The sequence below is a fragment of the Spea bombifrons genome, chromosome 10, assembly GCF_027358695.1.
Source record: "Spea bombifrons isolate aSpeBom1 chromosome 10, aSpeBom1.2.pri, whole genome shotgun sequence".
Lineage (NCBI taxonomy): Eukaryota > Metazoa > Chordata > Amphibia > Anura > Pelobatidae > Spea > Spea bombifrons.
The window spans coordinates 37,157,465-37,183,542 of NC_071096.1; the positions used below are offsets into that span (position 1 = coordinate 37,157,465).

The 26,078-nt window shown below is 44.3% G+C and overlaps 2 protein-coding genes across 3 annotated transcripts; one reads left to right on the forward strand and one right to left on the reverse strand.

Moving 5' to 3' along the window:
* Positions 1–91: 91 nt before the first annotated feature.
* On the forward strand, positions 92–24,329 carry CEP89 (centrosomal protein 89). 2 transcript variants are annotated; one of them, XM_053449198.1, is made up of 18 exons: positions 92–219; positions 949–1,055; positions 1,163–1,321; positions 2,031–2,211; positions 2,892–2,997; positions 3,666–3,758; positions 4,237–4,455; positions 5,133–5,275; positions 7,162–7,212; positions 8,070–8,153; positions 9,246–9,349; positions 9,918–10,033; positions 10,483–10,663; positions 12,177–12,344; positions 12,950–13,091; positions 14,919–15,008; positions 21,655–21,824; positions 24,041–24,329. In XM_053449198.1, exons 1-18 carry the CDS (start codon positions 181–183, stop codon positions 24,246–24,248), a joined length of 2,361 nt encoding a protein of 786 aa, XP_053305173.1. In that variant the 5' UTR covers positions 92–180; the 3' UTR covers positions 24,249–24,329. The 2 variants fall into 2 exon arrangements, with proteins under 2 accessions (XP_053305173.1, XP_053305174.1); XM_053449199.1 differs by having other exon boundaries at positions 10,516–10,663.
* LOC128467539 (E3 ubiquitin-protein ligase RNF182-like) lies at positions 15,954–18,738 on the reverse strand. Its single transcript, XM_053449204.1, has 2 exons — positions 18,584–18,738; positions 15,954–16,942 (listed from the first exon to the last, which is right to left on the reverse strand). Exons 1-2 carry the CDS (start codon positions 18,736–18,738, stop codon positions 16,219–16,221), a joined length of 879 nt encoding a protein of 292 aa, XP_053305179.1. The 3' UTR covers positions 15,954–16,218.
* Positions 24,330–26,078: the final 1,749 nt, after the last annotated feature.

Genomic DNA, 26,078 nt, shown 5'->3' on the forward strand with positions numbered 1-26,078 from the left:
TTGACAACGACGCGTTTGGTCGCTAAGGCATCGAAGAAGGGTGCTTCTGATTGGTGAAAGCCCAAATCCGGCCAATGGGAAGGGCTGTTAGTGGGAGTGCAGGCTGGAGTGAGCAGGGATGGTTGGCAGATGTAGGGCTGGTGTCTAGACTCCGAGACTTGCCCCGGGGAGAGCAGCACCATGTCTTTCCCCTTCAGGAGGAGGGAGAGGAACCAGTTTGTGAGTAGGAGACATGCTAGTGTCCTGCTATATAACCCCACTTAGCCTGCCATCGTATACTGCTGCTATGGCAACCTGCATAGCACCCTGGTGCCCCTGCTTAGGATGGACAGTCACTGTATGCCCTCATGCCCCCTCCTCCTGTCTCCCCTCTTCCCTTCTCTACAGCCCTAAATGCCCCAATCTGTATATTTACAATAAAAATGTTTACAAATGATCTTTTAACATTCCAAGCGTTTCTTTGCAGCCCAGAAATGTTTATATAAATGACACAAACGTTTACATATCTGTTACAATCCAACCGCCTGGTCTTAAAGTCATAAAGATGACAAAGCCCTAAAGATACAATGTTTACTAAAATAACAAACAACAGCAGGTGTTTCCCGATTAAACCGTGTGCCTAAATTATACCATTCATCTAAATACCCTGTGCTGTATTAAAAGAGCCCTGTAAAGTACTCTCCATAACCACACACCCTAGAACAGAATTGCCCCACTTTGGCTGTTTGTTAAATTAGGAAGCGTGCAATTAATGCCCCATTATCCATGGCATTGTTTTTGTCATTTTAAGGCATTTTTTAGTCAAGCTGTCGTCGAGCAGATCTCCCGGACAGCGGATTTTTTTTTTACTGATGCCAATGTGTTTCCGTTATAATGTTGTTATTTTTCTTGCGGGGAATTATGTTTTTATTGCTTAACTTGTACTACTTTTTTTTGGAACTTCTCTAGAAACATATAGCACATGGCTTGATTCCGGCAGCTACCGTAGCTCCTAGATCCGCTGTTCCACGCACCCCTCCCCCACGCAGTCCAAATCCCTCCCCGGAGAGGCCCAGGTAGGCTTTGATATTTTACGTTTTTCCCACATAAACAATACTATTACCTAAACATGCGATTCTATACGTCTATTAACGTATTGACTCTTTTTTGTGTGTTTATTTAGATCTGCGCTTGCAGCGGCTATTTTGATGACTTCCTTAACAGGTCGCACCGTTGCCATACCTCAACCCCGCCAGAGATCGTATTCTGAAAACGACAGCGTTTACATCGACGAATCCGCCGTTATCGAGCCATATGCCACCGCGAGAGACCTGGGAGTGGAGTAAGTAAAACACAACCCAACCACCTCTCCGTTTCAATGACTTGGGCTTTATTAACTAAACGGCAGCAGCAGTGGCTGACTTAATCTGGACTGTGGTTCGGCACCGCACAGATCTCGGTCCCCTGCTTCTGGAGCGATGTATGTTGGAGACCCTTTATGTCATCCCTTTGGTAGAACTCGGGGTGGGGGGGCACTTCAAGCATAATCGACTCTGAGATCTGCTGGAGTGACCGTAGAGCCAGTATGAAGTCCTTACTTACTTACTAATCTGGCTCTGGATCCCAACTGTGCGAATCGATGGCCATAAAACAGTGACGCTGCTCCCGACAATTAGCAGCTCAGTTGACCGGAGATACCTTTAGTAGGTATGTGTGATCCCAGGCAAACTTCATGAGTCATGTGTGAAGGATGAATACATGTAGCTCATTATGACTTGTGTCCCCTCTTGGTGGGAATTGAACATCAGGGGCAAAAGGTGTCCTCTTCCTTGAAGAGTTTTATTACCTGTTCTGTTCACTAGCAGTTTAGGGTTTTGTGAAGCCCCCAAGCTGCACGGGGGCAACATTTTCTGGGGCAACATGGCGATGTCTGCTTCTTACTCTACATCGTTCACTTAGTCACGCGGCCTTTCCTTTCTCTCAGAACCCTCTGGATCACCTCAATCAACCACGTTTATTTCCCTAATGATGTGAATTGCATTCTTTTTAAGACAAAACTGGAAGGTGTATGCAGACAGAAGCGTCAGCACGCCGGTCATGTCTTATGATGACGAGGACACGGAGCTGCAGATGTCTGATCTCGAGAGAGAACATGCTCCTCAAACTTCTGAAAGGATCCTCTCGAGTTCTTCCAACGAACCAGTTTATGCCGTCCCCATAAAGGAAAAAAAGGTGAGCTCGGGGATAGCTCTGGCATGCTAATTAAGCAATAAAGGTAACAATGTAAACCCCGGGTGGAAACATTGTAACGCCTGACTTCACTACTTATGGAGGACCAACCTGGGTGAGCTTCTCCTGCAAGATGGGTCCAGCTCTGCAAGATGCATAGTTAAATCAATGAGATCGCCCCTGCCAATGAAATTATGCATTATGCAGGGCCAGCTTGGCCCTTTGTTAGGAGAAACAATACATTTTTGGTCCTTCATAATGAAACGGTACACAAGTGTTACTGGAAACCTCCTGTGATACATTACATTAGCCGATACGTTTAGGGGTAAGGATAGTGTTAGTGTCTGTAATGTTCACGGAGCGCCAGCAGGGGGAGATGTTTCTTTAAATAACGGGGCCGATAGTCGTATTACATTTAGAATAGTTTGCGCTCCTGTTACTAGCACTTCAGGGATGTTTTTAGTTTAGTTGCCATAAATTACAGGACAGCATTGTTTCAAGTCGGGGGCCATAAAGCACAAGTGGGAGTGGGGGTTCATGGCACCTCAGCCAAGGCACAGCACAAGCATCCACAACCCAAAAGAGTTGTAAATGTATTTCTGTGCCCAGTTTGCCCATGCGGGTCGTGGTAAAGCTTGTCACCCGTTATACACTAAAACCTTGTTTTTTCTGTACCCACTTAGAAACAAGCCACGCTCGTCAGAGAGGCAGAGAGTGCCCCTTGCGTTCCTCCCATCAAAGATGATGATGATGAGGCTCCAAAGATGTCTAACACAGATCATCAAGAAGGTAGGATGTGTATTTTTGTTCCGGAAGGTAAATATAAGAGGTTACGTGTAAGTGAAGAATTATTTCCGGGGGAATATTACCGGGCGGGTTAGATTGGCTGAATGGTTCTTACCTTCTGGTTGCTACAAGTATTTAGTAACTTCAAGCAAATGCACAATTTTGACATTACAATAAACATTGACACCGGTTTACACGCCTCATATATACCTTATAGTTTCCATTTAACTTAAAGAGACCGTGTCATTCTAAAAACAACAGATATTCCTTGACATATTATGTTTTCTCGTCTGTAGCTGTAAAATATCTCCGCCTTACGTATACCAGGTTCTGGTCCTTTTAAACCTTGCATATGTAAGCTGCCCTGTTTATGGACTAACTAAAATCTGACTAATAATGAGGATCCCATCCTAGGCTCAGTGCTTTTTACCTGCTTATTGATTTCATCTTTATTCTTTAAAAAAAAAAGTTGATCATGAACTTACAGAATGAAGTTCTAAAACTTTATCTTTAATTTTAGCACCCGGGTCGCAAAAAGATTGATTTAAGACCTGGTGGTAGAGAATATTCCATTTTCTTTTGCTTGTAGGTTCTTTTCTACGTAATCCCTCACCAAGAGAACTGCTAGATATTAATATCAGCCACATTAAATAAGTATTTTTCCCCCCCAGAAAGTAGAGTTGATTCTCCTTTGGCGTATCCGGCCCCTCTCTCCGACAGCGAAACAAGCAGAAAATCGCCAAAAAGGAAGAAAACAACCAAAGGTAGCAATTCAGTTAGGATAAAATAATAAAATTTTTGGATATTTGGTTATGTTTGTTCGCCAAATTATTTACTTGCAAATTACATCATTGTACTAATTTAATAGTATTTATTTAAAAAATAAACCAAAAATTGCAAACTTTTTTCACCAAATGCAGTTTATAATACAAACAAATGATAAAACATTAATTTTATTATCACTCGTTTATTGGCAGTAACATTTCATAACGCTAGTAAGAAATACTCCATCTCTACATGTCAATGAGAACTGAACTAAATAACATTTCCAAGTTCAAATCACATTTTTTTTTCTTTGAAATAGGAGACTTTTTTTTTAATTTGGGGAAGTAACTACACGCCTGTGCGGTTCCAGAAAATAGTTATTATTACTATTATTTTTATAATTTTTTTAACCTAATGCTTTTGAAGTGGGGGTATTGTTTGTAAGAATTGCCCTGATTACGGTCATTCAATCCGTAGGTGCGATTGAGAGCCTAAATGGCGGCCCGGCTGGTGTCGGCACAGAAGAAATGGAAAAACTTTACGCAAATAATCAGCTCCTGGCAGAAAGAAACATTGAACTGGCCAATCAGCTCGAGGAAATGAAGCAAAAAATGAAAACGATGAGGGTTAAAATCAGAAACATGAAAAACGAGAGGCGAGGAGCGGCTGAATCCTTGAAAAGCCAATATGCGGAAGGTAATAATTCATATGAAATGGAAGGTAAAGTCACCTTAAAGTGGGATTGTAACGGCTCGCTGAGCCATGGTGTTCTGTATTGTTAAACTGCCCCTTAGCTCCTGGGGATACGTGGCATTAGGCGTCGGGGGCACAGCCATACCTCCGACTGGTTGAGGGGTACTTTTCTGGCTAGTGGTGGATGTTAGCGTTACGTCGGGCATCTAGATCGCTGAATGTTTATTATTGGGTATTTTAAATACCCCTGGGGTTCGTTGCATCCCTGACTCCGTTGCATGGATTGCTTTACGGGAACATTGGAGGCAAACACCCGACGTTCCTAGGGGGCATGCCTGTGACGAATATTGTGTGCTTTACCAGCCTGATAGGAGATGTCAGGGAGCCTGCATTTTATCCCAAGGAGCCTGATGCTGGCCCCTAGGTATCTGGGCACTCTGTAACCCACCCATATGCCACTCCTGGGGAACATTGTAAGAAACCAGGTGGATGCCTTTATATTTACTTACAAATAATAGCACTGATTGACTTTTATTGTGTCCAACAATGTTACAAAATTAAGTCTTGACAATGATTGCATGAATTTAAATGTAAACATTGATATTCAAGAGTCGAATTATGAAAAAGAAAGATATTTGATAATTTATAGCAGGTCTCATGATTTAACCTCTGATTTTTAGCTGATGCCGCCGAGCTGGAATCCTTAAGGCATCAAGCTCAGGAATTAGTTGACGAAAACGATGCTTTAAAGACGATGGTCCATCGGTTAAATGTGGAGATGAGCCGCTATCAAACCAAATATCGACCTTTGACCAAGGAAGAGGTAACGCTTTTGTGGGTTTTTTTTGTGTATTTGTTCCCTCCCCATGCTATTTGTTTGTTTTTTTTGATGATGTAATATTTGATGATGTAATATACCATATGTAATACCAAATTAATATCAAATTAAGTATTTTAGGATGTGCTTGTTCATTAAAAAAATTAGAAGAATTAAATAAAATTAGCTTTTCTCATAAACTCTTTTTGGGAGTGCTGAATGGAGGGTCGGTTGGGTGTTGGTAGGAGCCCCCAACCCCTACTGACAGCCCCTGATAACCAAACGTGTATCTGATCTTATGTGTCAGGGGCGTCCAACCTGCGGCCCTCCAGCTGCTGCAGGACTACATCTCCCATCCTCCTCAGCCAGCCCCTAAGCTGAAAGAGCATTATGGGAGATGTAGTCCTGCAGCAGCTGGAGGGCCGCAGGTTGGACGCCCCTGTTATATGTGATATGCGTTCCGTCTGCACCAAATGCTTGTTATCATTGATCTCTTGGGCCCCTTTCCCCAACACTCCTTTATGGTAATAAATAATTCAAGACACCTTCACTTACAGACGCCTCACTCAGAGAGGTAACGTAACAGAGAATTACAAGCCAAACCGAGGGCAGGGTTTAATGATCAGACAGAACCGCAGAAATATCCATTCGCACCCAGCAAATGACATCATAGACTTTCAATAAACAAAATGTACAAATAAACATCACAGAAAAAGATACCTAAGATAATGTTCCCATCTAGAATCAAACGAAGCCCACCCGAATCCTTCACAATCTCCTATCAGATTATTTTATGTAGGGGGGTTATAGAGTAGACTGTTAGAACTTGTATAATTATTTGTAGCACGATATGCTAGCTCCGGTTATTACGGTACTTTGGTGCTGCTCGATAATAAATAATATTTGGTTTATATACTAGGATGTGGTCTGCTGTGTCTTGATTAGAGTAGATATTGCTGAAGGATCTGCTACCCCTTTATGGGACTGTATGAGTTTAATGGCCACACCATATGTATTTTCATTAAAGAAGCACGATGTGGCTCTGGGATTTCCAGAACGAAACACAAAATAACCCACCCGGCTCACTGGAGCAGTGGATCCTCTAAGTATTCCTCCTCCGAGTGTAGGAGAGACACAGAAAACAGGGGTATCGGGATTCCATTTTCACATTGAGGGCAGAACATTTCTGATGGCGGTCCATCTTCCCGTGAAGCGTTAAAGCTCACTGAACCGTGACCGAGACTTTCTAAAGGGGGGGGGGTGTATTTTTCACGGCATGGTCGCCTGCCACCTTCTGATTCCTTTTGACAGCAAATCCCACGTCGTTCCTCCCACGGGACTATGTGTCTTGTAACATCTCCGAGCCAGTCTTCATCCTGCGAGCTATAAAAACATCTTAATGCAGATTTTCGGTATGCATATTATGTGAAAAAATATAAGTCTCTCCTTAAATGTATGTGGAAGGCGAGAGAGATTTGGGCTCCATGAAAACCATGCGTGCACATGGAGGAGAAGCTGTGATGAGTCTGTATAAGGAGGTTTTTCTTCCTCAAGTGATTGGTGACATAGAGAGGGGATCAGCGCCGCTTGCACCGATCTGGATGAAACAAGGCTACGCTCTGGCACAGCTCGTGGCGGGTTGCCAGTTGGGATGCCAATGGCAAGTTGGGTGCCATTGACTATCTCATAGGTTTGTTCATATCGTAATTGAACTATGGTGCTTGAAGACTCCAATCCAGAACACGGTAGCACAAGTTGCTTAAGACTATATTTGTTTCTGTGTGCTCCTCACATTTGGTATAAGTAACCCACTTGCAAGTGGAGCGACTTCCGTTGGGTAGATGCTAGAGGCCTTTTTTAACTGGTGTTTTCCCATTTGCTCCATGTTTCAGACTCAGAAGATAGTTGGATTGCCCCAGCGAGGACCCCCACCTCCCTGGTTGGTAAGTTGGAGCAATATGCGTCTTAGATGCCTTAAACCTGTTTTTGTGACAAGCATCGTGTCCCCCCTAAACTTAGTGAATTATTTAAGAAGCCCCATTCTGCTTTCTGTCAGAGACCAGCATGCGCTATTTTTAAAGGGACAAATCTTACAACAGTATTGACCAGAAAAGAACAAGCGTTCATCACCGTAGCCGGAATTCTGTCGCAGTCCTCACGTTTCCCTTTTAAAACGCTATCAAGCCGTACACATTGTGCATCAGCGAGCATTTAGCTCGGTTTTATCTCTCGCAGCAGACACAATGCTTTGCCCAAAAAGAGATTTTCTCATTGTGACAAGATAGCAAAGAGCGAAAGACAGTGCTATAAATAATCAGAGAGCGGCCCTCGTTGTCCGTAGGCTGTGCCCGGGGTTTTTACTCGACGAATATAAATATATATATATGTTCCTTGTTAGTCTGCTTCCTGGCAGAGACCCTCCTGGTGCATCTGTTGCCGGCCATAATGTAGGAAAAAAATAATAATTTTATTCTATGATAATGGAAATGTAATAAATAAAGCCAATTGCCAGTCGCAAAGTGTTTGTATTTTGATGAATTCATATTATTTTTCCATCCGTGTTGCAGATAAACAGCACCCACTTTACAATGAGAACCCGTGACCTTTATATTGTGGAAAGGTCGACTTAGTCATGGTGTTGTGCCGAAGCCTGTTTTATTGATATTTACCGTCTGTGTTAGATAAAATTAGATGGTCGAAGCGATTCTGCTGGAACATTGCTCGCTCCGTTTTGTTCTCGGTGGAATGCGACCCTTTCCATAAAACAGAGATGGAGAATAAAATGTCTTTTATTCTGCAGATCGACATGAAGTATTTGTCACCTTTGTTACTCGCGTATGAAGACAGAATCGACGAGAAAGACAATTTAATTCAGTCCTTTGAGGTTTGTATGATTTTCTAAACGTCAATTAAGATTATGTTTTCTTTTTTTATTGTGTTCTTTTTTCTTAGGAAAAGATCCATTAGAAGTCATACCCATTGTCCCATCTCTGTCTCTCTATTTCTTTTTGACCAGTTGGTGTAATTATGGTGCGAAAAGGTTTTGCTAGCAATAGCCCCTCATAAAGCGCCGTACCCCAGAATTGCTCCAATTTTAGAAACTGATGGCAGATCGGCCTTTTTCGGCCCCCGTCTAGTCTGCCCGTTTTCCCTGCTGTAGAGGCTCTAACTGTAATCAGTCGTCGGTCTGGTCTTGGGTGAGAATATACAATACGGTGTTTCAGACTGTGGTTTAAGAGGCTACAAACGATGCAGAGATTGTACCCGGCGCATGAAATTACCAGTTAATAGTAACAAAGTGATTTGAACCCGAGCTGCTTAAGCACCCTGGAGCTGGGGATTGTGTGATAACAATACGCGCTTTGCAATGATTATTTTCACGGTGAGTCACCGCCAAGTGGTCTTTACATAAACGATCTCTGATTTAAGTACCAAGCAATGTCCACCGTGGATAATTTGCTGGCCTCAGATTGTTTTTTTAAGGAGTTGTCATTTCAAAATGTAATCACTTAAAGGTTTTTTGTTAGCTACAAATAGACTCCATAATCTATCTATACTCGTTAGGGGGAAGTTATTTCCTCTTTTTTTTTTTTCTTCATTACGAAATGATCGTTATGTGAACTTGATGGTGTAATTAGAAACGCGTACCAAGCTAATTTGAGAACTGTAAGGAAGCACACACATTTTACATCATGGTGCATATTATTTAAAAGAAAAAAATATTATAAGGACTATCAAGGCCAGCTCTGTATTCATGAGAAAATGTTCCATCTTCCGATGTTTCTGGGGAAGCCACATCGCTGAGTATTTAAGTGCCTGGGAGGTCCAAACTTTTTTAGAGCCATATATTTCCATCAGACATGTCCCTTGCTCTGGGTGTCCCCTATTCCAATGTCTAGATCCTTGCTCGGTATGGAAGATTAGTTACACGTGATGGATATGAGACACAAGGTTTCCTTCTCTTCTCTTGCTACAGGAGGAAATGAATAATACGAAGGCACGCGTTCAAAAAGTCATTGAAGAAAATGAACAGTTGCACCAGCAGTTGGATCAGAACCGGACGGTCACACCGAAGGAATGGTAATGAAATAATAATCACTGAGGCCAGTGAAGGCGAGGGTAATGTATTCCAAAGGAGGACAAATCCCAGTACGAGAGGCAATCATCTGAAATTAGATTTTCCACTTAGCCGTGATGTAAGAAAGTATTACTGTAATGAGCTGCTAGTTGATAAATGGTAGAAGTTAACACGTTGGATGTTTAGAAGGTCATCCCGGACTGAAGACTAAGCCAAGGCCAAGTAAGAGTTTGAGGCTTTCTTTGGTAGAAACATTTGGATAAGCTTGACAGACAGGCACTAATCTCCCATCCAGTTCCATGCTTTCAAGTAAAGCCTCAGCTGGAGGAACCTGCCGTACTTAATGAATCTGTCAAGTGTAATGGGCAAGCCCAGCACAAGATGTTACTTTCTGATGGGGTTTAATGGATTTCAGGCTTCATCTGTCCGGCCTGCCGTGATTTAGGGAATTGGCAGACTGTTCTATGCATTGCTGGCTGGTTTAGAAGGACTTGACAAGGACATCAGTTTTTATAAAAGGAATTTCCTACCAGTATCCATGCGAAATACAGTTTTGTTTTGTCCTCCTAGGGATCTGATGCAAACTCAGACTAAGCTTGCCTTGGAGGAAAACCAGGTGCTGATGGAACAACTTGAGGTTCAGAGAACCAAAGAAAGGGATACTCAGAGCCAGCACATCCAAGAAGGTATAAATCTAGTACTAACGGCACGTCATCAGTTCAATATTTTTTACTTGGAGCATCGTGATATGACAGATAAGTCATTGCTACATTTAATGTTATAGTATCCCCATGTTATTATGTAGCAATCTGATTCTTTGCATAGTGCGCATATAACCCAACAGACAGTGTCTGCTTATCTGTGATCAGTCTATGTTCCCCCTTTTATCAGAAGTGCTGATCCTTAATGGATTGACTCTAGTCGTTTCAGCTCTGAAGTAAGAGATGTTGCCATGTACAAAGTGAAACATCTCATTGTTTCTCATATTCATTTTCTGCACGTTGCAGCTCCTCGAAATGAAATATTTATCATGGCGTTTGCATCGCTCTTGATTTTGACCTCGTCAGATGCGTGACATTATAAAATGACCCTGTCGGGTTTGACAAATGAACGTAAATATTCTCGTCGCCCTTAGTTTCCAGCTTAACAAAGCAGATAATGGTCTTAGAAGCTGAAAAGAAGAGCCAAGCGGATGAACTGTTAGAACTCCAGAAACAGCAGGACGTTTTACGCTCAAAATACCGGGAGCTGAAAGCCAACATGGAAGGCATGATCGAGGGTGAGGAACATGCCGCTACGGTGAAGGAATTAAAAAGGTATATGCACCGACATCTTGCGTGTTAATAGGTAGCATCTCAACCAGCGCCTAACCCTTATTTCTTTAGCCTGGAAGATCTATCGCTGCTTCTAGTTTGATTGTCCGAGTGCGACCATACTAACACTCTTATTGGTGATCCGGCTCAACATATGATCATGTGATCACTGTATTCACGGGACATGTTTATCAAGGCAAACGGCAGCTGTCCTCAGCGTAACTATTGATCCAGATATGGCTCTTGGCTAGCATTACTCTGTCTAATATTGGCCGATCACTGCAGAATGTGTGTGTATATATCTATATCTATATATAGCTGTTCTTCCCTTCTGCTGTGACTCATTTGGATAATATCGATAGAACGCCCTGAACCACGGAGGATATTTTCTGTGTTTGTATCTCGATATTTGCAGTGATTCATCCTGTGATTCATTTTGCTCAAGGACAGCGCGCACTTTCATTTATGTTTTCTTCCCTTCTCGGAAGGAACTTATACATGAATCTTTGAAGCACCACGATACATTTTTACAAGCAAAGCTTCTGACGCGTCTTATTAAGCCATTAATTGGCTCATTTTGGCCAACGTTTCCTAGAATTGACATTTTTATTATTATTATTTTTTTTAGTCCTTTTTTTTTATTCAAATCTCTGTGTGATGACGTCCAATACTTTCCAGGAGATGTTCATAACATAAACAGATGGATCTAACGCCAATAAGGAAAATGAAACATATGTGGTTCAAACCACGGTTCTGGGGGGGTCTACTGGGGCTCTGCTAGAATTTAGATAAACTAATCTAAAGACCCCCAATTGGACGTCCTTATACCAGAATTAAATTAAGTTGAGGAAATGCTGTCCCTATTTTAATATAATTAAGGTCGTGGTTGAAGAAGACCCTATTATGCATCCCTTGAAATGAAACTCCGTTGTAATTATTTTTCTAATGTCCTCCTCACATCATTATTGACCTCTTTGGCCCAAACAAGTGATCAGAATCCCAATGTCTCTTCTGATTCCCTGATCGCTCTTTTGTCAAGATTTGTTTGACAGACGGCACATTCTTCTTTTCTTCTTCACGCTAAGACCACAGACTCGGCCCTAGAATATAATCCCGTCTCGCGTGCGCTCAGTCTTAGTCCAATACGTTTTAATACAGCGTTCCTTTATGACATGTCAGGCTCTCGACTGTGTTCCGGACAGCTGCCTGTACTCCTCATTTACGTTCTGCTAAACACGCCGCTCGCTTTTACAGCCGTAGAGCGCCGTGAAGTTCGCTATCTCAAGGCGGTCGTTTTCAATCAGACCCCTGAGTCGTTTTTGAATTTCCTAGAAATGTACTTCTCAAAACCATTTTATTCTCCCGGGTTCATGAGGCAGAAGCCAATTGGAGCAATGACTATGGCACGGATCTGTTGAGAGTAACATTTATATACAATATGTCGTTGGGAAAACACAATATAATGAATTTTTGGAGTGAATCACACTTTGTTCTTTGATGCGCTTGTCTTCCTCAGTCAGCTTCAGAGAGAGCGGGAGAAAAACAAAGCAGAGGTCGGAGATCTGATGGACAAGATCTCTGCTCTACAAGCAAGAAGCAAAAGCCTTCTTCTGGAAAGAAATGACCTCGTAGCCGACAACAAGACACTTGAGGCTGAAACGGAAGCCGTGAAGAAAACAAATAGGTTTGTTTTGGGCCGGATGCTTTAACATTGTATCATTGGGATGATCGTGATAAGAAAGTGCTTCTGCTATGTGTTCTTCAGGCTGCGTAGAAGGAACTTTTACAGAAAATGCCTTTAAAGAAGATTTCATTATCTCTAAATGCATTTTAATTATTCAATATTGTGGGTTGGGAGGATTTGGTATCTGACCACATTACCTATGTTCTTTGTCCCTGGCTAGAGGAGATCTCCTGCTCCTCTTGTGGGACCACCATAGACACCACCATGATCTCCATGTCCAGATCTACTTCCAGGAGTTACTATTGGGTTACCCTGAACTTATTATTGCTGAGCGGGTCTCACCTTATCAGTCCGATTCTAACAAGAGTCTGATTTCTTGGTTAACGAAGTTCTCTCTCTCTTCCTCTCTCTTCCTCTCTCTCCTTCTCTCTCTCCTCTTCTCTCTCTTCCTCGCTCTCTTCCTCTCTCTCTTCCTCGCTCTCTTCCTCTCTCTCTTCCTCTCTCACTTCCTCTCTCTCTCTTCCTCTCTCTCTTTCTCTCTCTTTCTCTCTCTCTCTCATATATAATGAGTTGTGAAGATGTTTTATTTTATGTTTTCTCCCTAGAAAATTGCAAAGGAAGGTTGGCATGTTGAAAACTCACTTGGAAGACGCAATGGACAAAGAGGTGGCAGCCCACCAGTATTTAGCCAATCTCATCACTCTGGCCGAGACTATAGCCGGGGAGCGAGATGAGCTCGTCCACGTGGTAAGAGTGCACTCTTCATACAAAAACAAAACATGCCAAGAAATGTAGCGTGTTGCAAAGGGGGCTTCTACCGCATGGGTTAATGGATCATTCCGCTGATAGAATGGGTAACTGGTACAGTGGCCCGCGTGCCCCGTGGGTCATCGCCATTGACACGTTAAGCAGACATTGCCGCAGATCAAGGTCGTGAAGCGGTCTACACTCGGACACAGCATTGTCAGTTCTTTGCGCCGCCTGTATAGGAAGAGACTAAAAACATATTGTGAGGCGCAGTGATGGTAAAAGTTTTCGACACTCTTCTTGCGCATAAGCTGTACATCCAGAATCGCACAGACAATGTGTAAAGTATTTCTTCTTCCCAGCCACTTTCTTTTGGAGCATTGACTTCCCATTGAATTCCCTTGTAAGGATGGGGGGGGGTTACAGGTTTGTCCTCGATGAACTGAACGCTGTATATATAACGCGGTTATAAAGCAGTAACTTTGTGCCTGAAGCCACGACTCTTCACGCAGGCGAGCTGATTTGCACTGATGTTTAGACTTTGACTTCCATCGTAAGAATTCCTAGCAGCCCATAAAATGCTCTGCATGAAAAGCCCCGTGTGCAGGACAGCCACCGAACAAAGCGTCTCGATTGTGCTAATGGGGAAAAGCAGCTAGTAATAAATAGTAACAAACTGACATAAACCGCAGCGCCTTGTGCAAAAAAACAATTACTTTCAACATCCATGGTGTCCGTTTCACTGTTTGCATTCTGCTGGGAATCCGCTGCACTGATCTTAACACGGTAATGCAGTCCTGTAAGCGTATATCCCCCCTTAGTTGTATCTGTAGGTCTGCCCACTCTCTACTACTACTTAGACTGCAAGCTCTGTGGTACAGAGGCCTCCTTTCCTAATGTACTCGTACCTGTTGTGGTCCAATTAATTGGTCGGTTTTACTAATATACTTATTATACATCTATACTTATTCTACATCCCCTTTATTATACTGCGAAGACCCCATGAAGACCCCATGGCATGCTTTACCAGATGTGCCTATACCTTATTTTGCTAATTTCTGTTATGATGGATAATAGAGAAATCCTAAAATAATTCTTATGACATCATAGGCTTGCAGAACGTGCTTCTTTCTCTTGCCTTTGGGGTTATTCTCGGTTAAGCTGCGTGTCGACAATCTCCTCCCTGAGATATTTTCAAATTAAATATCCGCAAATGATTTATTTACTTTCCGTTAGACTTTAAAATCCCACCGGCATTTAGACCCGCGCATCAAAAGCAAGCTTTCCCTTTGAATATGGCGGCACAGAGGGGGGCTTGCGCTGAACCGTCCGCGTTTAATCAGAATGTTCTTTAGCCGAGTGATTATCTCAAGGAAGTAAGGTCTGCTGACGATCCACACGGGTGTAAATATTTATACGTGTTAGGAAATAGGCACCTTATAGTGCAAATAAACTACTATTTAGCTTCTCTGTAAATGAATTTGTGCTTTTAATGTATGTTGTAGTACATTTAGAATGTCTCTTAGCTCCTCCCCCAGCTGCCTCTGCTGAAAGCATGGAGCATACTTTGGTATGCTTCTCGCACATGCTCAGAACGGAAGCAGCTGCCAATCACATGTAGGCTATCTGAAAGGCGATGTTTTGCTAGCATACATGTTTTCTAACTAGACTGTCCCATTTACCATGGAAATCGGGCCGGAGTGCTCTTTCCAAAGGTAACACGGAGAAGGGCCCCTAGGTAAGCATGTTACACTCCCTTGATAATGCAAGTTTATCATGAGATGCATTCCTTTGTAATATATGTATATGATATTTTGTTTATTGTAGGCTCGTGGTCTAGAAACAGAAAAGCACGGCGCCTTAAATCAGATGGTGGAAGGGAGCATCCGTTTAGGAAAACTAGAAGAGATGGTTAAGGTAAGACGTGTTTGAGAAATGGTAATGACTGTAAATATTAAATATGTTTTTGTCTTGAATGGCAGCGCAGAGGTTAAACCAGCCGAGCTCTACTCAAACTCCCGCACGGTTTGCCGTCTGCTGCTCCGCTCTTAAATCAGATAAATTGTGTTATTGGTTCCGTTATAAGGCTTCTAAAAATAGTGCATGGCATGGCGTGGTACGGAGACGCAGATGCATGTCCACAGGCGCGTTCCTCGTGTGTTGCTGCGTGTTATACGTCGAGTAACGCTCACATCACCTTATTTCACCTTCTGGATAATCGTCTCATAGCAAAACACAGCCGCTTTATCTCTAAGACCCGTCCAAAAAGCTTTATAAATAAATCATTGCCTGTGATACGAGGCATAGAACTCCCATTTCCGGTGTTATCGTCAGAAGAAGACAGACTTGCCTCCTCCTGGCATTTCGATCTGCTTCTGAAATGTTGCCATCGTGTTCTAGAAGACCATCGCCTTCTGATTCATTTGTTTGATTTGCTTGGTAACCTCCTTAAATGCACATCTTTGTTCTTTTTGTTTATTTGTTTTATTTCTGTTTCCCAAAATGTACATCATACAGTAAATTAACCCGAAGAAATCTAGTGCTTTCCGGGTTAAAAAAATCAGTATTCCACCTTCTCTGTCATCCTAATTACCGGTCACAGGGCTTACGTGGTTACTCCGGCACGTTAAGTTGCCCTATCTATCTGACAACCATTCGAAGGGTGTGAGTTTCAACTGGGAAGGGATTTGGAACGAACTACCATTGGCCTCAGCCGTGGAGAGGTCAAATATTATTATTATTATCATATATAGCGCCATCAAATTCCAAAGCGCTGTTCAATGGTATAAACTCCGACATTTCAACCGAAAACCTCTAGGATCATAAAAGTGTTTGAAAAACCAAAAAAATACAAGCTCTAGGTGGTCTTAGTTGACACATTTAATGTTGCCTAAAGCTGTGTAGGCGACGGGGTCCGTTCCGGCAGAATTCGGTAGGGTAAGAAGACAGTGTTAGGACAGACATGTATTATCTGGATGGAAATGTGCATGTTACATGGATTGTTCTGGAATACTCTTACTTACAATGCTTTGGAAGTATCTCCCATTAAAAGCGGCATTCGGAAATGTGTAACTAGGCAAAGGAATTATCCAACGCTTGGCTAATTGTTTGAATCGAGCAGCAGTTGTCAACTTCTTGAAGAGCAGTCGCACATTCCTTGGCAGAGACACTGGCAGAATCCGTACACGAGACACACGGTTAAACTAGAGGGCACGAGGCTGACGCACACGATCCCGAGGGTGACCCTCTGGATCACCAGCAAATAGATTCCCAGAGGAAGAGAGCCAAAGTAGAAAAAGCCAAGAAGCCAAACCAGGATCCTCGGGACGTGGTTACAAAGTTTGGAGAAAAGGTCGGGGTCTATCTGCCCGTGCGAGCTCACCGAAGCCGAGTCCACACTGTGTTCCGTGTAGTAGTCGGACAGGGTGTTCTGACTGGGCGTCCTACCGGGTTCCCTCTGTACCTCCATTATCGTGATAACCAAACAGTTTGAGGAGCCGTGAGAAGGACTAGAAGAAGACAAGTTCTTTGGGGTCAAGACCACCTCGGTGCAGTCCGGGTTAGAAGGCGCTTTATCCTTCTCAGTAAGTTTCGACATGATGTTGGTGTCATCTGGCAGCCCGCCGACCGCGTCCTCCTGCAGCTCGGTGTCATGGCGGCAAAAGGGGCAACTGACGGAGGGAGAGCCTCCTCCGATGAGTAGTATCTTTGTTAGGCACCTGGCGCACACGCGGTGAAGGCAGTCCAGAATCTTGGGTTTACGGCCATGAGTATTGAATTTCTGGTAACAGATCTTACATTCCAATTCGTCGACCGTCAGCTTCTCGTTGCTCATCTTTAATGCGGGGGCTCTAGGGGGGAAAAAACACCAAAATAATTAAATATTCACAAAGTTAGATATTAAACTTGGCTCATTGTTGTTTTCTCTGATTTTCAGCACATTAAAGTAACACACACACACTTTTTGAGAAGCTTCCCCTGTTTTCTATGGCAACAACCTATCAGCGCCTGCTTTTGTATCACACAAAGAATTAGGAAAGATTAAGGAAGAATTATTTACGAGGAAAGATATTTCTAATGTAAACGCGGAACCGCGCCTCAATCCTACCGTCGTGAAACGCGATTGGTAGATGCTTTTTTGAGGAAGGAAGGGTTAAAGAATCAGGAAATAATTAAATGAATGGTTGTAGAATCAGGGAGGAATTATAGACGAGGAGCTAGAATCAGGGAGGAATTATAGACGGGGAGCTAGAATCAGGGAGGAATTATAGACGGGGAGCTAGAATCAGGGAGGAATTATAGAAGGGGGTTCTAGAATCAGGGAGGAATGATGGACGGGGGTTCTAGAATCAGGGAGGAATGATAGACGGGGGTTCTAGAATCAGGGAGGAATGATAGACGGGGGTTCTAGAATCAGGGAGGAATGATAGACGGGGGTTCTAGAATCAGGGAGGAATGATAGACGGGGAGCTAGAATCAGGGAGGAATGATAGACGGGGAGCTAGAATCAGGGAGGAATTATAGACGGGGAGCTAGAATCAGGGAGGAATTATAGAAGGGGGTTCTAGAATCAGGGAGGAATGATGGACGGGGGTTCTAGAATCAGGGAGGAATGATAGACGGGGGTTCTAGAATCAGGGAGGAATGATAGACGGGGGTTCTAGAATCAGGGAGGAATGATAGACGGGGAGCTAGAATCAGGGAGGAATGATAGACGGGGAGCTAGAATCAGGGAGGAATGATAGACGGGGAGCTAGAATCAGGGAGGAATGATAGACGAGGTGCTAGAATCAGGGAGGAATGATAGACGGGGAGCTAGAATCAGGGAGGAATGATAGACGAGGAGCTAGAATCAGGGAGGAATGATATACAGGGAGCTAAAATCAGGGAGAAATGATAGACGGGGAGCTAGAATCAGGGAGGAATGATAGACGAGGTGCTAGAATCAGGGAGGAATGATAGACGAGGAGCTAGAATCAGGGAGGAATGATATACAGGGAGCTAAAATCAGGGAGAAATGATAGACGGGGAGCTAGAATCAGGGAGGAATGATAGACGGGGAGCTAGAATCAGGGAGGAATTATAGACGGGGAGCTAGAATCAGGGAGGAATGACAGACGGGGAGCTAGAATCAGCAATATGTTTAGTTTGGACATTAAAACCTTTACTACGTTAGTGAAACTATCATTTTCTTCTCTGGAATCTATCACTTTTGTAGATTAATGCAAATGTGTGCAAAACAGCATCTATATTCCGGAAAAGGCAACAACCTTGTTGAAGAACTAATGGCAGGAGGGCGCTCGCCGGCTGTCATCTCCAATTCCCGAGACTGTCACAGTAATGACACGCTGCCGGCGATGGCCTTCCTTCCTACGCTGCGGGATTTCACAGTCGCTGAATAATGCATGGAGCCGGCGGCTCGGGGCTTACATTCCACGCGCAGCCTTCTCCAGACAGAAATCCATGTCAACTGCGTCGCCGGGTATCTTTACACATAAGTAGGGCTGCGGTCCTCCCTGTCATCATCTGGGTAATCTGTGTCTGTCATCGTGACTGTCGTGTATGCAGATACCACGAGTACCTCATACCGCTCAAGTTGGTTATAGATTGCAAGCTCTGTGGAACAGTCGTTGCCGTCCGAGCCCATCACACGAGTTTATTCTGTTTCCTCCGCCCTGATTCCTAATGCCTCTCTAGATACGATTTGGATCTCGCCAGCCATAATAACCTCTTTAAATCTTTTGTTTTGTGCATTGAATTAAAGTTCCTCTGTAACCCTGCTGGTTCCAAGACGACAAAATTGTAGGTTTGGGGTGAAAAAAGTCAAGGACAGGTTGAGAGGCTGGGGATGACAATGACAACGAGCAGGTAAGAAGAGGAGGTATTGAGCATCAATAAAGACACCTAGATAGATACGATGATGGAGAGATAGCTTTGGTTGAGTTCCTTATACTTTGACCTTCGGTGACTGTCTTTGATCTCCTCTTCTGTGCCGTGATGGAGGGGTTTCTGGCAAGAAATCCACGCGATGGTCCTAGAGCAAAGCCTTTTGTTGCAGACCCCCCAGCTAAACGTTTGGTGTCCACGGCTCGGCTTTGGAGAAGCCACCCTCGGTTGCCTTAGCGGGGGGGGGGATCACAGCTTGAATCCTGCTCAGAAGGTCAATCAAGCAATCTAAGAGCTTTCTCTAACAATGCATGCGCAGTAATCTAGAATGGTAATCATAGCAATGGCGCTGCAAACGGATACATTTATAAACAAGGAAGGGTGCAGATGGTTCAATCACTTCTTCATTAACTGTTTCCTAAAAAATACCTTTTTAAGATATCCAGAAGAGCTGGCTTATTTTATAATATATATATGTTTATATATTTTTAGACCGCATGTCTGTAAAGTATGTATATCCGTATAAGCGTGTGTATGTGGATGGTGAGGACTGTGGACGTTTTAAGTTGGGTAAATGGGACCGGACACCATTGAGGTACGTCAGGTGTCAGGAATGAAGGCCGACTCTGTATGTTATCATCTGTCGAGGAATTTCTCGTGGCGGAATGCGTTGCGCTCCAGTGTGGGGCGCGTATTGCTTTTAAAACCCATCCTATACATGCGAGGCGTCGGTAATGTTTCCCTTGAATCATCACTTTTAAAAAATAGACCACTACGGCGTTTTGCTAGGAAAAAAGAGATTGAGTGCAGGATGCGCATGTGCTGTGGTTTTATTGAAATGTTGTAAGGGTTAATCTTCCCCAGAGTCAACATTAAACAGATCCTCGACTACGTGGGTAAGCGTGGCCTAATCCCTATCCCGTTTATGAAAAGCGTCGCGATTAAACAAGAAGTAACTTTCTTTGACGCAGCTGTCGCTCTTCAACATTCAAAAATATAAGGTTGCTCATTTTGAGACACGACACATCGTGCTAATCCTACAAGGCGCCCTGCGTGTTAAGAAAGGGGGTTAAAAATCCCCCCCCCCGGTTTCTCCATGATTACAACTTATATCTCCTCCGAGCCAGCTTTTAAAACATTGTGTCCCTAGAAGGGGGGGGTAGACCAGTTTGGGAGCGTGGGGGCCACATAGAGCTGTACTGGATGTGCCCCCCCGTGATGGGAGGGGGGTGAATAAGCTGTTAAAGAAGCAGCCCCGTTACTTGATGGTGTCAGTGGCCTGTAATTAGAAATGCCGTCGGCTTCTCTGCCGGTGAAACCTCCAGCCATTAAAAGAAATGCGCTTTGCCTCTAATTACAGGCTTCACGTGTTGCACTTGCTGTCTTCTCGCCGTTTAGGCGTCTTCTCTCTCTTTTGTCTCGATACCGTGTAATTGGGAAAGAAAATAAAGAGCTCCTTCTATTAGCCGGGGGCAATTATACTAATTATTCCTGATTTCGGAGGCACTAGTGTTATTCTGCATGAGCTTTCTTAATCCTCTCAATAGCAGAAGGTTAAATTATACATCAGTGAAGCGATCGCCCATCTGCTACTCCGAGAACCGTTTAATAGTAATATTGTATCTGGTAACGTGTCGGTTTAGTGTCCCCCCCCCCCCAAAAAGCCACAAATCCAAGGTTAACCCCTGCAGCATTCACCGGCACGCACACTCTGTAGCAATCCCTGGGTCTTAGCAGACGTCCCGACGAGGTGTTAGTATGGATCCCCAAAAAACACCGGACCCCCTGCAACGTCCCCGAGAAACGCATTGCGGGACCCCCGGGGTCAAATGGGTCGGCGACTCTTATCAGACAGGGGAAAGTCTGTGTATGAGTTATCGGAAGCAATTAGATGGGGAAAGTGACGCATGCGCCGTGCGGCGCCATACAATTAAGGGGCTCATTAGCGGTAGGCCACCTCTGTTTCATACCGCGACATACACCATTCATTTGGCGTCAGACATCCGATTAATGAAACCGGCCGTTTGACCGGCCACCCCCAACCCCGGGACGTCTCCTTAGAAACTGCTCTGGCATCAAGGAACGCCTAGCAGGGATCGGATCCAAAGCTGTCGGCGTTAGTGCTCCGCTTTAACGCGTTCCCTCCCAGTGGAAACATCAGAGTAGATCCATTTAAAGTTCTGCGGCATCCCCCCATTGGGAGGCAAGGGGTTAAACCTTTGTAGAGGCCGGTTAACGTCCCCCCCTGGCCCGCCGAGTCTTCAATACCAAAGAAATACTGAAGGATACTTAGTTACGGCTTTTGGAATTGTTACTGTTACTGCATTGGTTTCTTGTCGTGGGGGGGGGATCTAAATGTGTGTCGGCAGGGGGGGCCGATGCTTGCAATGAGTAATGATTAATAGTAGTAACTGATCTATATGACGATCACACAAGGAGAGGTTCTGCTGCTAGATCTTTTTAAACGTACCGAGTATTGGGGGTATTAGAAGGAGCGGAGACCGCTTGCCGTCGTATTGCAGGCAGCAGCGTCTGCAAGCAAACGAGTGAAGACAGCGATAAAGCGGACCTACCTGATTGAATGTTTTCAGCATCACATTAGCGAGTGTGAGCGAAGCGCCGGGAGCCCTGGGGACGCGGGTCTTTTAATCACCCCTGCCATGTCTCTTTCTCGCAGGTGTACAGGAGGAAGACAGCCGGGAAGCTGGAAGGCATCGTTCACAAACTGACAGAGCAGGAGGAAGATTATGCAGGCAAGACGAGCCAGCACCGGCGTGAGATGAGACACCTCCAGCGGCTGCTGCAGGATCGTCAGGAAGCTCTCGACGAGGTCTTGCAGCAGAAAAGGTAAGCTTGTCATCGACGAGACAAAAAAAAAAACCCGGCTCGGCTGGGAGATGGGGGGCAGCAGCACAGCTGGTGGGCATTGGCTTTGCTGCTGCTGGAGCTCTTCTTCCTCTCCCTCATCCAACTCCTTACAAGCCTAATGGCTCTCACCACCCTCCGTGAAAAGAAGCAATCCCACCTCACAAAGAACCACGACAAAAACCTTTCGTTACGTCAGGCTGGCTGCATTTCAAAGGCACTTCGTGCAGTTAGCGTGTTGGTCCCGTCTGCGATCCCGAGACACTCTGGTCCAGGGGGCCAAGCTGCTCGCTAATACCCGTTCCTAATAGAAGCAAACCAGCTCCCCCCTGGTAATTGACGAGGTGTCGGTGTGTAATTGTGTGTGTTAATGAAGCGGCAGAAAGGGCAGCATCTCTGGTACGGCGGAAGAGAGCAGCGAAGCGCTTCATCAATGCCCACCCACAGTAAAGCTGTCCCCTCCCTGCGTGGATCCCTCTGCTCGTAAATGTTATTATGAAACACTTCTTTGCGGTGGGCAGCGAGACGGATATGTAACGGGGCATCCGCCGCTGCCCAGGATACCCCAGAAATGTATTTTAATAACTACCAATAAATGGCTGTACCGTGAAGCCATCGTTATACCGACTCCGGAGCGGTTTATTGACCCCAGCCGGACCGGATGCCCCCTTTTGTCTTCCAGCTTAGACATACTTGCGTTTGGAGCCCAGTAATTCGAGGCCATGCTTATTGAAAGCAACGATAAACGTCTCCATGTAAATTCAATCAAGGTTGTTCCAAAAATGATGCATGGGTGATCACGTGTTAAAATGTTTGCAGGGTGTCCACGTTGCCCATTTGGTCTGTCGTCTGCAAAGCGCCGTATCCCTGTTCGTATCAGACGGATGCTACATACGTATTTGGCACTTGCAGGGTTATAAGGATGGGACGTGATGTTAGGATTTGGGATCTGAGTGCCAGGTGGGCACCAAAGGGGTTCTGCGATCCGTTACATTGTAGCCCAGAGTAGGCGATGACCCCCTTTGGGTATTGAGATTGTCCACTGTAACCAAAAACTTACTGCAAGGCTAAATGAAATTCGTTAATTTAAGGGTACATTTCAGCGAGATAATGGGATCAGATAGTTCAAGGCAGGGACTGTGCAATCAGCGTCGAGCTGACACGTAATTAAGCAGCCCAGTGGTGTCTGCGTGGAGGAGCAGACCGACGCTGCTAATGATAATGGGCTTGGTGGAGCCAGCCGCCGACCGGAGGGCGACACTTTATCACATGAACGTCCTGCGCTTCCGCTCATTCCACCGGCTAATCGGGCAGATTTCAGACAAGGTCATTTTTATTTTAGAAGTTGATTTCTGGAGGAGGGAAAGTCACTCAGCAGGGAATCCAAACGTTTGCCCTGAGTGTTGGGGCATGCCTGTTATCGGACTCTGATGGATCCCATCGGATTGTTTCTTGCCCGGATTTCCCGATGCGCTCCTGTGTTCTAGAATAAGATCAGTAGACGTTATGCCGTTCGTTCTCACGGAGGAAGACCTGGCCACCACCCTGTAACGGGGCCACTAGTCATCTACTGATGAAGCAGCATGGTTTTAAGCCGGTTATCTTACCGGGATACCCCCTGGTGATGCTTGCCGTCTCCCCTGCCCGGGACGTACGTCTATAAGGCTGGTAGATGCCCTACAAAGTCCCATGATTGCCTAATCACAACGGGGTATATTGTGGCGTATTTATCAATCACCAGAAAATCAATAATATTAAAAAAAAAACACACCCAGGGTCTTTGCCAGTAATTTAGGACTTGAGTCCATAAATACGTTCCCGATAGACCCAGATCGTCTTATCCCAGGATGAAGATTTACTTAAATCATGGACATTTTGGGTCATTTTTGAATTCCCTTCTCGTTACACCGGAGTTTTTTTTACGCTATACATATGGCGATGTAAATGCTCTTTAGACGTCGGTTACTTGAATGGATATATGCTCCGGGACGCGGAATACGGAATCGTCACGCTGCGCGCTGGTAAGCAGACTCGCCACTCTGTAACAGATAAACGCAAATGATGTTTCCAAGACCTCGGGAGACGTCTTTGAGCGCTTAAAATAGCGACAGTCGGAAGGAACCTGATTGGAATTTCTCCGTCTGACTTTCCGAGACGTTCGGCTGTAATTTCTCTCTCTCTTTTTTTCTTTCTTTCAGGCAAGTTGAAGGAGAACTTGAGGTCATTTGGGAATCCACGTCGCATGAAAACAAACAGTTAAAGGAATTTCTGCATAAGGCCCTCAAACAGAGTCAATTGGCCGACGGCCACGGCCCGCGCGGATTTCAGGCGACCTCCGTCAATGAATACAGCTTCAGCTATTGTGATGTCAATTCCTCGACCCACGGAGAAGAACCGCTCAAATAAACACTCCTAAAATACACGTTTTTGAAGGTGACGTATCAATGAAAACAGCAGGAATTTCTATAACCAACCCAAAAAAAAAAAAAAAAATTCATTCCGGTCTCATCGCTCCCGTCGTCTGGATGCGCATCGGCCAAACCCACCAACCACAGGCTGTTGTTAAAATATGAACTATATATATATATATATATATATATATATTTGTGACTGCTCAGGCATTCTGTTAAAAATTAGGAATTTTATAAAGCTTTAAAAACATGGAATTCTGCAAAAAAAATTATAATTGATCAATAAGTTACATAGTGGGTCAGAATTAGTTTAATTTCATTCATGTCCAGCCGAGATCCCTTTTCGTCACTAATTTTTAACATTCCCTTTTGGTCTGTTCTTTTGAATTGTTATTCGGCAATTATGGTGTGTGTTAATTATTGATATTTTTGATAAATTGTAAATACATAGAAATATATTTTGATTGATTGGCGCGACGTACGTTTATTAGCAGGAATGAACTAAAAGCCAGGCCGTACGTGAAGCGAATCTCGCAGAATTCAGATTTAAATCCAGTGAGCGGGCGCCGCTTTCTGGAAAGTGGTTTCAATCGAGAGGTTTTTAGGGGTCTCCTTAATTCCTTGGCAGCCTTAAATGTGCATTTTTATTAATAAGGGTAATAGCATTAAAAAACTGTCTTTAACACCGCTTGCTAAAGCGAAGGAATGAAGTTTGCTCAATGAATTATTTGTAAGTTATTTTTTCACCGATTGTAAAAGCTTATTTTTGCGGAATATTAAAGAAAGCATCATTTCTAAGCTTATTCTTCGCTCACTTTTTAACTTTTATGTGGCTGATTTGTGTTTCGAGTGTACGTCTATTGTAACCTGTGGCGGGGAACGTGGCCCGTTACTTTCGGTGGACGTGCGCAGAATCTTCTCCCGCTCAGGAGTGAGCATGAAAAAAAGAAAGAGCGGGCTTCGGAGGTCCGTGCGAGGATCCCCCGGGTGCCGGACAAGTGAGCATCACATTGCTATTAAAATGGCAAAAGAAAAGTTATATCCGTGAAGCCCGATTATTGGCAAAATGTCTGTTTCCAAGCAACCGATTCACTCGATAATTAGACCCCGGAATGTTTATGGCTCTGTGTGTATGATTCCAGCTGTTTGAGAATATCTCTTTTCAGCGTCGTTGCACAAAACAAACAGGGTATGTATTAAGTATTCTAGCGACGGTGAAACTCGCAGTCCCTCGCCTCGTATTGCAGGTCATCGCGACCGCGTAACACAATTTCCTTTCATATTTCATACACACAGAGGGTTTCGAGTTCTATTCAGGAACCGAGTGGCACGAATGCGTTCTTGAAATGAAATTTGAACCGTGCTGTAACAAGAAGGCCATTGTCTCGGCCCGTTCGCCGACCAGAATGTAGTCATCTCCTGAAACGCTTGTTGTTTCCCGAATTCCAGCGGCTCGGTAAGTCTGCCATTTACTTTCCGCTCCAGGGCAATCAGAACTTTAACAGACCGGACTGTTTTCTCTGTTACATGCTTAGAACAAACGTGTGGATCCTTGAGCCAATGCGTGAAACCACCGGGCTGGCTTTTTGGAGTCTGTCTTGATGATGTAGCAGGTCGGCAGGAATCGGTGGCCACGGTGGGTTTCGTGTATTGATGAGCACAGGAGACGGGATCAAAAGACAAAATGAGAAAAATGTGTACATAATGCATCGTTCTTTGCATGATTATAGGTAGCTAGGGATGACTTTATATTCGGAATGCAGGTGAATGGCTGACTGTAGACTTTTGGTGGGTTTCGGCGAAGGGCATTGATGAGATTAGCACA